Below are 18,182 nucleotides of genomic sequence, written 5' to 3' on the forward strand. Positions count from 1 at the left end.
AGTGAATACTCCTTTTCCCATAAAATTCATGAGGCCCCAAGGCCTATGACATTCCGCCTCCTTATTAGCTCATAAAATACCTTTCCCTTCCCTAATGCTTCCTGTATTACTCCAGTCATGAGCACTTCGCAAAGGAAACCGTGATGCTGTATCAAGATACCTGCACAGTCACTGGACACCTGGGTGTTCCAGGATGTTCTGACATCCTCTATGGAATGGCAGAACTCTTGTGAGAACACTCCAGAATGTTTGCAGAGCCATCACTTCTCTGCCATGCTTAAAGGGAAATCTGGCACTCAGTTGTTAATGCAACTGAAAAAAACAGGCCTGGGGTTGAGAGTGTAAAATGGTTCATTCTTCATGGAAAAGCAATTTGACAACATTTCTCTTCCTGTGTTGAACTCAGTCAGCAGCAGCAGCAAAATTTACTTTCTGACATTCTTAGGGGAGATAAGAAAACCTTTCTCTGTGTTAAAGGTTCTTAATAAATTATGTGTCAAAAGCCTTCAAAAAGCCATACACTGTCGCCTAACATGCATATATACAAAGATGTTCAGTTCACAACACTCCAAAAGAGTAAGAAATAATCATTAAAAATGTTTCTGAATTGGTATGTATGTTAATAAAAAACTAAGTATAATTTCTGAATGTGTTTGAAAACATTTATGAAAGAGGAAAAACCATGATACAATACCATACGAACTGTAGGCTCCAGGGAATCAATGAAATAATACTGAAATCTGGGGTAAATTCCCAAAACCCAGTCTGTTAAAAGTACCATACTGAGTGGTACAACTAAAGAGGATTTTAATTTCTTGATTTGAACTGTCATGTATTTTCCACACTATATGATAATTTCTCAAGTAATGGGGGCTGAGTATTTTTAAAATCTTAGAAGAGAGAAAAGGAATCCATTCTTTTTCATTGTTAGTCCTCCCTGACTCTGGCTCCTAAAGTCTTTCTAGCTTTCTGTATCAGTCACTCATTGCAGCCAACTTACAGCTTCACTCACCTGCCAGTATATGAAGAAAATATATCCAGTGCCATTATTCCTCCAGATTGTTGCCCCAAATTTATTTTGAACTCTTCCAAATGTTCTGCAGGCACATAAGTAATTCTGAAACAGAACACAATCCAGGGGGAAAAAAAGGAAGCAAAGTTTTTTGCCTAACAGGCAAAGTTTCTGAAATATAGAAATAAAATTATATTGTCCCTTCATCCCTATTTTTTCAGTTTTTCATTTAACAGCTTATTCAGCAGAGAATCCAAACTTGGAAAAGATAAAGCATCCTATAAGCAAAAATAACAGGTTAAGGTTTACATTTTTTTTTTTAGAGAGAGAAAGAGAGAGAGAGAGACAGAGGAAGAGAGAGAGCATCTCATGTAGGTTCCACACTCAGTGGGGCTCGATCTCAGGATAGGAGACCATAACCTGAGCCTGAGCCGAAATCAAGAGTTGAACGATTAACTGACTGAGCTACCCAGCTGCACCTAAAGTTTCTTTTTTTTTTTTTTTTTACTTTAAATGTCAAGCGACAATTAAACTTTAAAATGCTGATAAACTATATGCTTACTAATAATTATGTGAGGGAGGAAAGCAGCGTTATTTTCATTTCTGAATGAGAAGAGTAACAGCAATTTTTAGAAAGATCTACTAATCCTTAGAAACATAACAAGCAGCAATAACACTGATTTCATCCAAAGATTTCTGGGTTCCTTAGCAGACAAAAATCAGGCATGCTCTACTAAAACACTACTTACCCCAAATTATTTTATATTCATCCATAATATATAATTAATTTTAGGCACTGATAAGCATTATAATAATTATATGTTAGCTCTATTAAGTTATGAACCCGAAAGTCTGAAGTTAAACTATCACAAGTTTATGGGAAGATTCTCTTCCTAATTTGGAGCAACTCCCTAATAAGCTATTTTGGTTTTAGAGAAAAGCCTGATATTTGCCCTTGAATGGTCACTTACTAATTCAACAAATACTGGCTGAATGCCTACAATATGGAGGGCATGAAGCAAGATGCTGACTACAGCTATAATGTTTAGAAACTGATATTTAGAAGTTCAAGTTTACTGCTGCCCTATAAGGCTACAGAACTGATTGATACAAGGCTACAGAACTGATTGTTCAAGGAGGTGGTCCCGAGATCTTCAAATTAAGGAACAGTTAGGTAAGAGAAACACTCAATTTGAAGTTGGTTCAGCACCTTGTGCAACTAAAAGAAGAAGTATGTATCAAAATTGCACAATATAAAAATCATGAAGACTATTAAGCCAGCTATCCATAACTTACCCATGAAGACAATAAGTACATAAAACCTTAGCAATGGAGGACAAGGATAAAAGGACTGTCTTTTATGCCATAATAAAATAAGAATTATACCACTGGCATAATTTACTGAGTGAGGAGGATATGTAATTCCAGACATATTGGTTATCCCATAAAAAGCATTCACTCTTGTGAGGTCACTTAAATTTGGAGTCAGAAGACACAGCTCTGTTGCTCATCAAGAGTGTAATGGGAGGGTAAATCACCACGACCAAATCCCTATATCCTCAATCACGAAAAGGACGTCACTTTTTATGAGGCTGTTGTAACCCGAGAAGCATAAAACAAATGCAGCGCAGTGCTGTACCAGGGCATCAGCTAGCCTGGTCGCACCTGATCGCTCTGGCCGACTCCGTGGACCCTTGGGAGTCTCCTCATGACACTTTTACCGCAAGGATCAAAAAATAAAGCAGCACAGTTGAGAGGGTTCAGGAGTACACTGGGAGACAGAGTCACATTCTAATTCTGGCTCTAGCTAATTTATTCATCTATAAAAACACCTTCTCCATGGTGTTAAAAATATATGGAATAATAAACTTGAATTTATCCCTTCAAAAATAATGAGTAAAAAATGTGTAACACATTATGTCAGGAAGACTGACTCTATTTTACACGAAGACAAGTAAAGATAAACCTAAAACTAAAAAGCCCATTCAAGAAAACTGGCATTATTTCTGAAGACTCAGTAAAGGTAAAACATATAAATAAAAGTCAGGTAAAACATATAAATAAAAACATAAAAATAAAAGATAAAACACATAAAAAGACTTGTATAAATAAATAAAAGTCAGGAGTTGAGGGGGGAGCTGGAACACAATAGCAAAAATAATAATAATCAGTTCAAAGTATTGATTTTTTTTTTCAATGTTTCGAGAAGGAAAAAAGGTTTCTACCCCTAACAATGCTGAAAATGAATTTTCCTCCGTGTTCGTCCCAAATTGTTTTTTTCTTTTACCAAGGCTAGGGGACAGGGAGTTTCACAAATATTTTTCTGATACGTTAGATGGCAGTGAGAAATGGAAAAGAAGGCAGTTTTCATAAGTAGTTAGCCCACAGACAGCGAGGACACCAGAACAAGAGGCCCACAATGCAACAGCACATGCAAAGCAATTCTAACACACGCCTGGTCATACAGCACACAAAACCTCCAAGTCGCCAGAGCACCAAAAATAAACACACCGCAACAGCTTATTTGACAGCTGTATTAAAAATTCTTAAATGTAAACCAATCTTTGGTTACAAATGGGGTGGAAGAAAAAAGAATAGCATTAGGAACGCCGAAATGTGATACGGCTATTAATCCCGAGACCGCGTCTGCACATGCAGACATTCCCTGACAAAGAGCCTGGTAGCTTAGTAGTTGGAAAATGTGATTTTCAAATGAGTTCACAATCAGCAGTGCAATGTGAAAATGTAACAATCTCATAGTTCTTTTGGGATTTATGTTCTGAAATAAATGGGGGGGGGGTGCAAAATGTATACACTGAATCTATTATCTGGATGTATCCCTGCACTGGGAAGTTATAAAAGCATGAAATGGTTTTCACAGACAAGTTGTAACACACAGCCATAATGAGCTTTTGAATCACCGATACTCACACATAAAAGGGGGCTCGATCATCAGCAGGTGCTGTAGAAAATCTAGAATGTGAAGCATACGCCGCGGCATCTTTTTACAATGGTGTTAACAAATGTCAATGTCTTGTGCTGAATGTGAGATGCATACATATGTAGTTAAAAGTGGGTGCTCCTGGTTGTTTTTTTTTTCCCCTTTCCACCTCCCTCCCCATCTACACCTCCCCCAGAAAAGCATCTGCTCTTCACTGGTGTCTATAGCAGTGATTATTAACAAGCATGGAAAAATATAACTGCAATCAATCTTTTATTCCTTGATCAGGAATTCATCCCACACTTTGGGTTAAGGCAGGTGAATTCTGATTCAGCTTGGTAATTATCTGGCAGATGTTAGAAGCAGCTGCTGCTAAGCACAAAACCCTGGCTATTATTATAGGAATATAAGAGCTCCTGGCAAGGTGGAGTGAGAAGTGAAACAGTGCATTCTGGTGAGGCTTCACATCTGGTTTTCCATAGAAAATAATGAAACCTGGAACTTAAACTGGCTGTTCTTGAACTCTTGAAACTCAAATTATCTACCCAGGCACGCATGAACGCACACACACCAAGTTCCCAGCTATCTATCGTAAACAGCAAAAAAGAAATTCGGTACATTATCTTCAATAAGCAATGATTTTCCTAAAACCCGCCAGTTATGTAACTGAACCATTTAGAGCCTCTTATTTTCTAAGTCCCCCCAATACGCTCCCTCCACTCCTATCCCACATCAAGCTAGGCTCATAACCAGAAATAAAGAGGAAGAGACGTGGATGGAGCCTACATCCAGCAATGACTGCAAAGCTTAACTGGCCAGGGGCAACGTTATGGTTCCATTCAGAGTAGTGGAAGGACTAGACTTTCTTTTTGGGAGGATTATTCACAGAGCTTTTAAGGTAATTCTAAACCTTTGCTTCATAAAAGCAAGTGATAAGAAGGGGACGGGGCCAAAACACTTCACACAAAACGCACGGAACACGCTGCTCAGCCCTGGTCAATCTAAATGGCTATTTGTGTTGATCATTTAACACGCTTTTTCTGAAAAAGGATTATGTGATTCTAATTTCGTTCTACCATTTACCCAGTGAGTCAAATCAAACCCATCTGAATCACAGCCTTACCAGGACACTTGAGAAGAAATCAGTGTGTTTCGCGTGTTTCTGCCTGTGTACATCCCCACACACCTGACCATGTGAGAAAGAAATGGATTGACTGGTCTTCAGAGGAGGGGAAGATGCAGGACTTTTCTTATTCTTTACGATATGTTCTGACTCCTGGGATCCTAAAGCAGTAATTCATGAGGTTCTCTCTTTAGATATCCTCAAGGCCCTCATGAAGCTGCTGTCAGCATGAATGGGTCCATTCTGGTGCTGAATCAGAAGGTGGGAGAACAAACAAAGCAAAGGACAGTAGCAACAGAAACGAGGAAAAGAGAAAAAATGACTTTGGGAGCTTGAAAAAGTACCCTGAGACTTTTCTAGAGTGGCCTAGATGCCTAACTTAGGCCAAAACAGTGTCAAAATCGTCTTATTTTTCGGCCACTTTGTAAGTTTTGCGGGACATTCAAACTGAGGGGGAAGACTAGACACAGGCACCGTTTCCGGGCCTCAGTGCCAAAAACTGGGCAGGGGACTCGCATTGGTGCCTAGAGCATAAGACATGCGTATCACACAATAAATCAAATGATCAGTTACCAGGCCACGTGTGTTTTATACTCCATCTAAACCATGTAAGCTAAAAGCCTTGCAAAAAAGGGTCTCCATGTGGGTCTATATCATTCATCTTTGAAGCTAGATGAATGGGCACTGGTCTATAAGTGGTGAAGAAAGCTCTTAAAGTTTCTCTTTTTTCTTAGAGGCACTGACATTTTTAACGTATTCTCTTGGACTCACATTATTCAGATAATTAAGGAACTGTCACATGATGAGATGATCCATTCCATTACAAAAGTCAAAAGGGCATGCAGATTTACAAAAGTCCATCACTGAAATCCTGCCTAAAAATAATACTTCTTTTGTGTAAGATAGCAGAATCCACTTCAGACAGTATATATTTTTCTGCTATTTGCTGATGGCAGAATGAAAAACAGATTGTAAATACAGTTTTCTTACCAAAGCTCTAGCAGTATATACTTTGCACAAGAATAATAGAGAATGCAGTCAGTAAAATAACATTAATACAGCAAAGTTTCCCATACTGGTAATCGTTACTTCAATGTAAGCTAAACAATCTTTCCCTGTGCTCTTATTTTACTATTTTATCCCTTATACATTAAATACAAATATTCAATAGTTGATGCGAGAGAAGAAAAGCCAAGCTATTACACTGATGAGGTGTGTCAGTCATAAACTGATTTTTATGTTCGCTCAAGAAATGTTTTGTGACTTAAAAACCAAGCGACATATATGATGTGCTTTTAGCACAGTATGGGATTATGGGATAGTTTTAAGCACTTCCTGACAAAATGGCCTACATGACCTACAATCAGACTATACCAACAGATTGGTGAATTCTCTTGGATCACGAGGTAGTTGACCAAAGGGTGAATTATGGGTCAGACTGACACTGTTCTATATAGTCTTTTCCATGACCGACCACTGAAAAACTAGCTTAGTTCTAGGATTCGCATAGGTCAATTAGGTAGTACACAGTTCCTTATACTGATCCTAAGTGGACATCCTGTTCTATGAGAGATGGCTCATATCACGGAGACCTAAGGTTCTTGCAGAATTATTAGAGTAAAATTAAACACAGCAGGCAATTTTTTTCAAATATTTAAACATTGTATCATCTTAAAGAAACTATATCTACAATCAAGAACTATTCAGGAATAGTCAAATTCCTGAGTGATTTATTTTTAATAAGCGTGTGATAATTTTAGCATATTAAACAGAAGTACATACTGAAAAAAAAAAAAATGATCCGTGAATCGAACTTCCTGAATTTCCCAAGCCAAACTGGAGTCCGAATGATACTTACTTAATGTCAGGCCCGATGAGAGAGTGTCTTCTCAACATCGCTCGTGCTTGGGCATTGGTTAAGCTGATAGTAGATTCTTCATTAATGGACAAGATGCAGTCCCCAACGGCAATGCGGCCATCTCGACTAATGGAACCTCCGTGAATGATACTTCGAACGATCATCCCCAAGCCATCTTTATTAGCACTTACTGTCATCCCTATGGTAAAGGGGAAGCACAGATACTTGACCTTCAAATTCATTTCAACTTGAATTTAATATACCCTATGGATTCACAGATAAAAGAATAGGAGTAACTTTTTTATCCAGTAAAACACAATCAAAAGGAAAGAAAAAAAATGTTAACACAAAATTTACTTTTTGAAATGGTTGTGAAATTATAGCAGAAAATGATACTCTATGTTAGACATATCAGAGATGAAATAGGTCTACGTTGTGGAGTGACTACAACTCAGGTTATTGATGTGTTGCCCCTGAAATAGAAAACGCTCCTGAGGAAAATATTTTGACAGAAACAAGTCAATTTTATAGCAGTTCGTTTCTTAGACATACAAGAGAATAAATAACAAGACTACAAAGGGAAAATGAGTTGTGTAAATTAAGAAACTCGTGCTATTATTTATTATTATTATTTCTAGTTCATTTATTCATTCAGTATATATTTACTACATGCGTACTATGTGCCAAGTACTATGCTGATTTCTTGAGATTAAAAAAAAGGATAGCTAACACCAAGAAGCTTTTCTTCAAGTCTTATCCTCAGTGACTGATGTACAGTGGTCTGTTTAACTGAAGTGATGTGGACTTAATCCTAATCTCTTCCCATTTTATCTCTAAGTCTGAAGTGCTATGAGCTCCAGATTTGGGTATTTAATTGCTGTCCCGACATGTTCCCTGGATGGCTAACAGGAGACACAAACTTAGGATATACAAAACTGAACTTCCAAGTTTCCGCTTACCGTATTTCTTCCCATTTTTGACAATGGCACCAGTACCCTACTCTCCATTTCTCAAAGCAGAAATGTTGGAGTTGTTCTCGATTCCTACCCCTCTCTCTCAGCTCTTGTATTTAATCCCTCACCACGTCCTGTCATCGCTGTCTCCAAAATGTATGGCAAATCCATTCACCCTTCTCTGCTTCCAGGCCAACCCCACGCCAAGCTGGCACTTCTTGCCCCACCTTTTGAAAGAGCTTCTCAACTGGTCTTCCCATTGCACTCTTGTCACAGCAGACACAGCGACCGTTCAAACAAGACAAATCACATCACTCCCTTGTTAACAATCCTTCACCAGCGTCCTGTCGTGCAGGACACACCTACAACACACTTAAGTGGCGCAACCCAGAGGGCACTGCTGGCCTGGCCCTCCTGAACGCGCGCCCTTCTTCAGCACCACGCCCTGGGCTCCGTCTCCTCCCGCCATGTTGACTGCCTTCAGAAATACACCTAGTCTCTCCCCACTTCAGTGTTGGCCTCACACCTTCTTCCCGAAGCTCCCGTACGGCTAATTCCTTCTTGCTCGTCACCACCACTTCCTCCAAAAGGGTTTCTCAACAAACGCCCTCTGGATTTATATCCCCTTCTCACCCTACCCTTTCTCCAAAAATATAAAACTTTTTGAAATTATGTTTAAAACTTCACATAAAGTAATGTAAATTCACTTAAAACCAAGTGCTAGAAGTTCCTTCCAAACAAGATCATATAATTAAATAATATAAGGAGAGGTACAACTCTGTAAGGGTAGTTTGCAAAAACCTGCTTTGAGAGAAGTCACAAATTCCTTTTTAGGTTTTGTTTTTAATATAAAAATAAAGAAATTCTAAATACTAACATTTTTAAAAAAATTTTTGATGTTTGTTTATTTTTGAGAGAGACAGAGTGAGAGCAGGCGAAGGGCAGAGAGAGAGGGAGACACAGACTCCGAAGCAGGCTCCAGGCTCTGAGCTGTCAGCACAGAGCCTGACGCGGGGCTTGAACTCATGAACTGCGAGATCATGACCTGAGCCAAAGTTGGAAGCTTAACCGACTGAGCCACCCAGGCGCCCCTATATGTTTATGTTTAATTTTTTTAAACATTTATTTCTTTTGAGAGACAGAGCACAAGTGGGGGAGGAGCAGAGGGACATGGGGAGACAGAATCTGAAGCAGGCTCCAGGCTCTGAGCTGTCAGCACAGAGCCTGATGCGGGGCTTGAACTCATGAACCGCGAGATCATGACCTGAGCCAAAGTTGGAAGCTTAACCGACTGAGCCACCCAGGCGCCCCTAAATATTAACTTTAATAATACCAAACTAGATTTCTGAGAATACCTTTCTGAGAATAATCCTGACTATAATGTTTCCAACTTGATATTTCATACCTGGATATGGGACATCTGAGATCTAGTTACAGTTTTCTGATAGAAATGAACTATTATCAAATGTATTTAAAATATTGTTAAGACTTACACTGATGATTTCTAAATGTATTGTTGTCAAGGAAACACCCCTGCTTCCCATAAAGCAACAAGTTTGGATACTGTTTCACCCCTAGTGGGTTTCTTACAAGCAAACAGGGTGGGTCTGGAATGTTTCAATAGGTACTCTAGCTTGTCCTGATGCTGCCAGCCTTCCTCCCATCAAGACCCACCAAATAACTACTATGGTAAAATTAAAATTAAAAGGCAAGAGTACAAAACAAAATTTAGCTCAGTGGTATAGACCAGGACTCTAACCCATCATCTTGTTCTCACTGCCACCATGTGCTGGTATAAATAAAGCAAGTCACTGGGTCACCTGGGTGGCTCAGTCGGTTAAGCATCTGACTTTGGCTCAGGTCATGATCTCACGGCTTGTGGGTTTGAGCCCGTGTCGGGCTCTGTGCCGACAGCTTGGAGCCTGGAGCCTGCTTCGGACTCTGTGTCTCCCTCTCTCTCTGCCCCTCCCCCACTCACACTCGGTCTCTCTCTCTCTCTCTCTCTCTCTCTTTCTCTCTCTCTCAAAAATAAACATTAAAGAAATTAAAAAAAAAATAAAGCAAGTCACAGACATGGGACAAATCATCATGAGCTACAGTCAATATGACCTCTGAATTCACTTTTAATGGTACATTTAACCCACGATTCCACCAGCTACTAGCTATTAAAGTTTCCCAGTCACATTAACTACATAAACCAAGAAGTTGGCACCAATTTGCTCAGCTTATACTTTCCTTTCACTAGGTGATAATTTGGGGGGTTCAAGAAATTCTGTATAATATAATATCCACTAATGAGATTTTGCTTGTAACTTCTAAGATCTCTCAATGTTTTTCCTGCAAGAAATAGAATAGAACAGCCCAAATCACGCACTGTAGAACCAGAGAACTGATTCCAAATCTGAGTTTCACCACTTCTAATCAGTATGGCCTTGCGCTGACTTAACATCACACTTGGCCTCATTTTACTCATCTGTAAAATGGGAATAATATCTCCTTTTAGAGTTGTTTAAAGAATTATATGAGAAAAACATGGGGAGTACCTTTCAAAGTGCCTGGCACAAAGTTCCCAAAAAAGTACAAAATAAAAGCAAAAGAAAACTCACAAAAATGTATTCTAAAGGCATCTCTAGCCCAATCCAAAGCTATATTGCTCTCTAAACGCTAAATGCAAATCTCAGCTTTATGTATTAATTTTTTTAACATTTATTTATTTTTTGAGAGACAGAGAAAGACAGAGCTTGAGTGGGGGAAGGGCAGAGAGAGAGAGACAGAGAGAGAGACACAGAATCCGAAGCAGCCTCCAGGCTCTGAGCTGACAGCATAGAACCTGACGTGGGGCTCAAACTCACAAACCTGGAGATCATGAGATCATGACCTGAGCTGAAGTCAGACACTTAGGTTGACTGAGCCACCCAGGTGCCCCTTAATTCAGCTTTAAAGTAAAGCATATTCTAGTAATCTTGATGTAGCCTTGGGCAACGCAAGCACTAAAGTGTGACGTATGGTACGTGAAAACCAGAGACAGACTAAGGTTTGAGTACTGGCCCCACCTTCCAACTGCTGAATACTTTTCAGAGAAATTCCTGAGTCTGCCTATGTTTCTGTTCCTAATCAGTGAAAAGAAGGTAATACCTTTCTTTCCATCTGACCTTTTGACCTTTTCTTTTTACCTTCAAGTTCTAATACAATGTAATTAGCCAATGGACCACGACCTTATCAAAAACCATCAAGATTAGATTTTTTTAAAAATATTATGTGCATGTGTATGTATTAGCATATAACATTTCTCCCTTACATCTGACCTTTTGACCTTTTCTTTTTACCTTCAAGTCCTAATACAATGTAATTAGCCAATGGACCACAACCTTATCAAAAATCATCAAGATTAGATTTTCTAAAGATATTATGTGCATGTGTATGTATCTGAACATAACATTTCTCCCTTAAATTTAACAAAGTTAAAAAAGAAGTGATTCATGACATCAAAGCAAACAGAATGTGGCAGCTTTTATGGAAGTCTGTCATTTATTAACAATTTCTTTTGGTTATCACTAGAGAAAGAAACAAATTATCCAGAAGGCTGAAAGTGCAAACAACCTTATACAGTTAATTAAGGGGAGACTATGAATCTAAGAAAATGTGTTCAGTGATAGACCCTTTCAGAGCATACTCTCCTATCATCACAAAGCCAGCCTCTATTCAGGTTTTCTAGAACATAAACACACTTTTTTGTTAATTTACATTGTAAAGGCAACACTTTTTAAAAGCTTAAATGAATGATTTAATTATTTTAGTGTTTTACACAGATTTTAAATAGTCCTTTTTTTGTGATCCCTTTGCATTTCTTTACTATAAATGCTATAAAAATCTCAATGTCCAACATCTGTCAAATGAGGTAATGGATAAATGTTCTTTCTTTGGCATACTGAAGTTGAACCCCAAAATGCTAGAGGAACCTCAATGGGTTCCAGGAAGTGTAACATCCAGGAACAAAGCCCTGAAAACATTTTGCATACATAAATCATATAAATAAAACTACAAGTTACTTATACTTTTATATTACAAATTAGTTGGCAAACTAATGGTGCTATAATTTCCCACTTACAAGTAAGTGGTTTAGTCTCACAAAGCAAATGAAACGGCTCCCTTATGCTTTTATTTAACCTTATTTTCTTTTACTTTAAGAAAAAGCCCCAAATCAATGCAGCTTTTATTGCCTCTTTAAAATATCACAAGGAAGGCTGGAAAATCAGAGAAATCATGTGGCATCTTGCTGCTTCTGTAGCTGAACGACTTAGATCTTATTCATCAGCGTGCTGGACTGTTCCTTTTTCAGAAACATAGATGCCATCCCAAAATTTTCCAATACCCTTGTTTTTAGCTGTTGCGGCTTGCTGAGTCAAAGCAGCTGAGTTTGATACAAATTCAACGTCATTTCCTTCAAGAATTAACTCATCTTTCTGGGTTTGAGATACTGAACAAGCAACACCCGGCCTCGCCCAACCCTGTGGATGTATTTTTCACCCAAGAAATTTCAGATTTCAACAGGAGAAGGCTTCTCCTGAATAACAACACTGAAGGGGAAATGAGCATACACAGACCTCATCTTAGAACAGAAGCCCAGCGTAACGCCCTTGACCACGTTCTGCACGTGACTACAGATAGTACAAATGGTAGCCAGTTCATTTGTATTTCCCCACCATTTGTCAACTCAGAGCCTCTTCTTTTTCCTTCCAAGAGACTGAGTTCCATATTGATGTGACTGAAGTCCTTCCGCACAGTTCCTCCAGGGACCTTCACTGTACCGGTGCATCTCTTCAGAATGACGTCAACATTCTCTGCTCTGTCGACGGTCTAATTACTGACAATGGTCTTCATTCTCACAGTAGATGCAGCAAAGAGCTCTTACGATTTAATTTTAAAGTCAAACTGAGGTTTAATGGGATTTCCTGGGACGCCCGGGTGGCTCAGTCGGTGAAGCGTCCGACTTCGGCTCAGGTCATGCATGATCCTGTGGTCCATGGTTCGAGCCCCGCGTGGGGCTCTGTGCTGACAGCTCAGAGTCTGGAGCCTGCTTTGCATTCTGTGTCCCTGCCTCTCTCTGCCTATCCCCCACTCCTGTTCTGTCTAGCTCCCTCAAAAATAAATAAGTGTGAAAAAAAATGTTTTTAAAGGGATTTCCCGATATGGTAGAACGCAAGGATAGTTCCCCTTTCACTGCTTTTTTTCCATCATCTTAGTGTATTTCTTACATCTAAACTTAAAAGTCAAAGTGTCCAACAATAAATGAAGGTGGTACTTATATATAAAATGGCATTATTACTTAGTCTTAAGAAGGAAGGAAATCCTAAAAAACCTAATAAAGGAAATTCTGACATGGGATTTGAATGAATGAGTCTTGAAGACATTATGCTAAGAGAAGTAAGCCAGTCACAAAGGGACAAATACTGTATGATTCCATCTACAGGAGGTTCTTAGGGACAGTCAATATATATATATAGACACAGACAGCGGAATGGGTGCCAGGGAACAGGGAGAATGGGTATTTATTATTTAATGAGTACACAGTTTCAATTTGAGAAGATGAAAAACTACTGGAGATGGCTGGTAGTGACAAGCTGTGCAACTATGTGAATGGACTTATTGTTACAGAAATACGCACTTAAAAATATTTCAAACGGTCAATTCTGTATATCCTGTATGACGCTAAAAAATGATATAGCCTGACATACTAAAATAGAGCAAGCAAAAAATCCACATGATTGTCTCAACAGATGAAGAAAAATATTTGACAAAAGTCAACATCCTCTCAGAAACTAAAAATAGGCAAGCAATCCAAGGGGTCAGTTTGTAAAATCAGGTATACTCACACCATGGTTCTTACAAGAGTCTCCCAACTCCTTCCAATATAATCTACCAGCCTGTGCCAGAATGATCTTGAAACGCAATCAGATCATGCCCCTCTTCTGCCCTTAGCAACCACCTCCGGTAGGAACCTAAAGCAGGAGGGTGTTAGGACAGACGTCCTGTGTCCTGCACAGGAACCCCTCCAGCAACTGTAGCCCACCTATCATTTCTTCAGCTTCAATTCTCACTCTGCCCACTGTCACACCCCACCTCATCCACGCCACAGAAACCAGTCATGTTTCACATCACTCTGCCTCAGCTCTAGCAGCTTCCGATTTTTCCCCATCCCTCAGTTATGTGATAAAAATCTCCCCTTTGAAATCTTTCTTTGCATTCTGTGTCCCTGCCTCTCTCTGCCTATCCCCCACTCGTGTTCTGTCTAGCTCCCTCAAAAATAAATAAGTGTGAAAAAAAATGTTTTTAAAGGGATTTCCCGATATGGTAGAACGCAAGGATAGTTCACCTTTCACTGCTTTTTTTCCCCAAGAGCTTCATCATCTTAGTGTATTTCTTACATCTAAACTTAAAAGTTAAGGTTACTCGACACTCAGAGTAGGCATCAGTTATTCCTGTTAAGCTTTCAAATGTTCTTTATATGAGTGTCTATCATAGCGTGTATTTTAATGCATTTAGGATTCTATATGTTGATTTTCTTACTCTCTAAAACTCATGTTCCTTGAAGAAAGTGATTAAATCGTGCTATCTATGCATGGTGGTGGGAATACAGAAGACAATAAGTGTTTGATAGTTGAATAAATAAATACATTAGAATAGGGGTTTTCACATGGGCTTTGCAAAACCTCTGCCTTACAAGCTAGTCAAAAAAATGGGTTCCGTGGCCAATGAAATGTGAGAAATGCTGCATTCTATAACCTCTTCTTAGGGATCCACAGTGCACATCTGAGTGCCGAAGATTCCAAGAAGTATTTTTTGCAAACAAAAATCTGTCTCCTTACATGCATCACATTCCAGACCTCTAAACTTGTAGCCCATTTACACTCCTATGAACATCCCACAGAACTAGTATTCAAAGTAACATGCTTTCCTTCCAGGGGTGTCTGGGCGGCTCACTCATTTAAGCATTGTACTTCGGCTCAGGTCATGATTCCAGGGTTCATGAGTTTGAGCCCCGCATTGTGGGCTCTCTGCTGTCCGTGTGGAGCCTGCTTCAGATCCTCTGTCTCCCTCTCTCTGTGCCCCTCCCTGCTAGCTCTCTCTCTCTCTCAAAAAAAAAAAAAAAAAAATTAATGGGGGGCCGTGCGCCTGGGTGGCTCAGTCAGTTACGTGTCCAACCCTTGATTTCAGCTCAGGTCATGATTTCACAGTTTGTTAATTTGAGCCCCGTGTGGGGCTCCATGCTGATAGTTCGGAGCCTGCTTGGGATTCTCTCTCTCTGCCTCTCTCTCTCAACTCAAAATAAATAAGTAATAAAAAATAAAATAAAATAAAATAAAATAAAATTAAATTAAATTAAATTAAATTAAATTAAATTAAATTAAAAAAAAAAACATAAAAAAACCCAAAGTAACATGCTTTCAGAAACCCTGTATTACCAGATGAAATATTTCTGACACGTTTAGATACCCGTAATATCTGTCTCATAATTAACACATTAATAGGAAGCTCTGTAGCTTAAGTTCTATGTTACTCTACCAAATACAATATATAAGAAATATTATAACTACGGAGAAATTCTCTGCTATAACTCTCCATTTAGCTGCTGTTAGCAGTACCTGGCTGCCACCGAATGGAACAACATCCTGGAGACAGAGATTGGCATCCCGCTCAGCAAGTAAGCACTGTTTGGCTTCTCCACCAAGTCTCAGATTTAACAAGGAAACAATACTCTTCCGTAAGATACCAATGCAGAGGAAACTGCCTGGTCCCATGACAGAAGAACATCACCTCTGATGTGGAGCTAAACAGAGTGTCTCGGGCCACGACTGGGCATCCAGAGCAACTAATTTATGATCCTATTTATCAGCACCAAGCGCTAGGGACAGAGCTGAGTCATCAACTCAAAAGCCTGTGCTCTGCCCGCATACGGTTTTAGCTACTGTAATTGGGACCGCATGTCTACAGGAAATCTTCTTTGTCCGATTCAGAAAGTTTTGTGACTGTTCACCAAACGCAACCCTTTATGGGGTTGCGAAAACCCCGCCACCTGGGAAGAAATACTGAATAACTTGCATTTATAGTTTGGTGCTGGCACACCTGGCTGTCTTTTTAGTCTTTATTTCAGTGAATGAGAGAAATTAAACACAAACTGACTTATGCATAACTGGTAACATTCAAAGAAACTAATAATTTACTTTTTCAAAGAATTTGAAATTCCAAATTGCTGACTTTTCATTTTCTAAGAATTCCTTTTCTGATTTGCTGTTTCATACACAAACAGTTCGTATATCTGTTCTTGAAAGTAAATGATGCTCGTGAATACTCTTAAATAATTAAGAGAGTGAGGGATTTACGCTAGTCTGAAGTAAACAAACCTATTAACCATTTCAGGAAAAATAAAGAGTACATAAAAAGAGAAACCATAAAAACTATAGGAAGATTTGAAACACCTTTTTTATCACCTACAGCCAACAATGCTGAAACCATGTTTGATATTTCATCTTTGGCAAGAGGGTTGAAGAGGCAAGATATATGTGGAAAGGAAGGGACTTACCTAGGCTAGAATTGCCTTTTGCTATAGTAATAGTCCTCTCAAAAGATTCGTTGGTTATATTTTGGAGCATGACGCACTCAGCAGGTGAGGTCAGGGAGTTCTGCTGAATTAAGAACTCGGAGCCCTGACAGGAAATAAATAAATAAATAAATAAATAAATAAATAAATAAATAAGTCACATGGAAAGGAAAACAAGACTTTGGAGTATGATTTCAACATCACCCATATTCTCTAACTGGTTGCGCTTTCTTCAGCACGAAGCTACAACCAAAACAAGTTCATAGGTTGGATTCTGAAAATCTCAGCGTCAAGAGAGCACTTGCTCCAAATGCAGAGACCAGCCTGAATCCTCGACCACGACACTGCTTCCAACCTCATCATAATATACGATACATATCTTTACAACGTTACCTTTCCAGCTGAATCAGGAAGCACAGAAGTAAGCTCTGCACTCGATGTAATTTCAGTTGGCAGGTGAGATTCAGTCCATGCTCTCGAGTTCTCACATTCGTATTGCTGTTCAATAGCATTTGCAGGTGTATAATCATTTACGGTAAAGCCAGAGGCAGGTCCCATGGTCAAGTCCACTGAAGGTGGACTCTCGTCCTGTCTTTGCAGGAGATTCTGGGTGTACAGTTCCTCCAAGGACATGTGCAGATCAAGTACTGGATCTGAAGAATTTTCAGTAACATCCTGATGATGAAAGAACAAAAGGTAAGAAATCATGGCCAGAGACATCAGTGTATTTTTTGTAAGACCATTTCTTAATGAATAACTATCTGGTAGAAAACAAAACACAACACAATTATTCATTACCCAAAAAGTATTAGCAAACATACAAATTCTTCACTTAGCTAACATTCTGTAGATGTTTATTTTTATAATGCTTTTGAATACATTTCCTACAAATCATAGATGTTATGTTCAACTGAGTTATTCTTGTATACTGTACACGAGATCGCTGAAATACAATATTCTATTCTATTCACAAATAAAATTATTTTTAGTTCAATCCACACAGGAAGGCAAGTAACTTGTATTTTCAAATCCTATTTAAACAAGCAGTTCATTTTCAATCAGTATGAAGTTCCTATTTAATATCAAGAGAATATTGATTCTGATTTACAAGAATCTCCATGAAAAAATTATTTTGATAGTCACTTGTAGGTATTTATGGAGAACAGAAAGCTATGTTATTCAAATTATTATAGGGAAAATTCTCATAAATATTCTGCAAGATATACACAGGAAATATTAAGAAGGTATATAATAAGGTATAGGTTCTAAAGTAGGCTCTCTTATTAACAATCTATATACATCACCGCAGAACCCCTCTTGGCTTTATACTTCACTTAATTTCTAAAATTCCCTGAAACTTTAAAATTCGGTCCTTCGACATAAATGCAGGCATGTACTTACAACAGACATACTGTATCACTTGTGTGCTTTGGGCAAGCCGTTGCTACACGAACTGCTAGTGAACAAACACCAATTTTCCCTACAATCCTCATAATTAATATTTTTAAAGTATAAGAGTAGCATATGAATACATTATCATCAGCAAAGATTCAAGCCGTGCAGATATATACGTGTGTGCTTACAGAGTACAATCTGAAAGCTTTTCCTTATGGCTCCTACTCCCATTATTTTCCCTGGTAGAAATGGCTGGAGTCAGTTGGATGTCTGTCAGAAGTTTGTATTTATTTGCATAATA

The 18,182-nt window shown here is 38.8% G+C and overlaps 1 protein-coding gene and 1 pseudogene across 9 annotated transcripts in view; both read right to left on the reverse strand.

The window, feature by feature from the left end:
* MPDZ (multiple PDZ domain crumbs cell polarity complex component) overlaps positions 1–18,182 on the reverse strand; it is a 162,082-nt gene that overhangs the window by 53,386 nt on the left and 90,514 nt on the right. For all 9 annotated transcript variants that reach the window (XM_042963855.1, XM_042963861.1, XM_042963858.1 and 6 more), the window contains 4 exons: positions 16,880–17,161; positions 16,469–16,592; positions 6,935–7,133; positions 1,013–1,117 (listed from right to left, as the gene is read on the reverse strand). In XM_042963855.1, the coding sequence (XP_042819789.1) occupies positions 1,013–1,117; positions 6,935–7,133; positions 16,469–16,592; positions 16,880–17,161 (710 nt within the window). The remainder of the gene's footprint in view (positions 1–1,012; positions 1,118–6,934; positions 7,134–16,468; positions 16,593–16,879; positions 17,162–18,182) is intronic.
* Positions 11,847–12,768, reverse strand: LOC107181213 (annotated as a pseudogene).

Source organism: Panthera tigris, chromosome D4 (genome assembly GCF_018350195.1).
Source record: "Panthera tigris isolate Pti1 chromosome D4, P.tigris_Pti1_mat1.1, whole genome shotgun sequence".
Classification (NCBI taxonomy): Eukaryota; Metazoa; Chordata; class Mammalia; order Carnivora; family Felidae; genus Panthera; species Panthera tigris.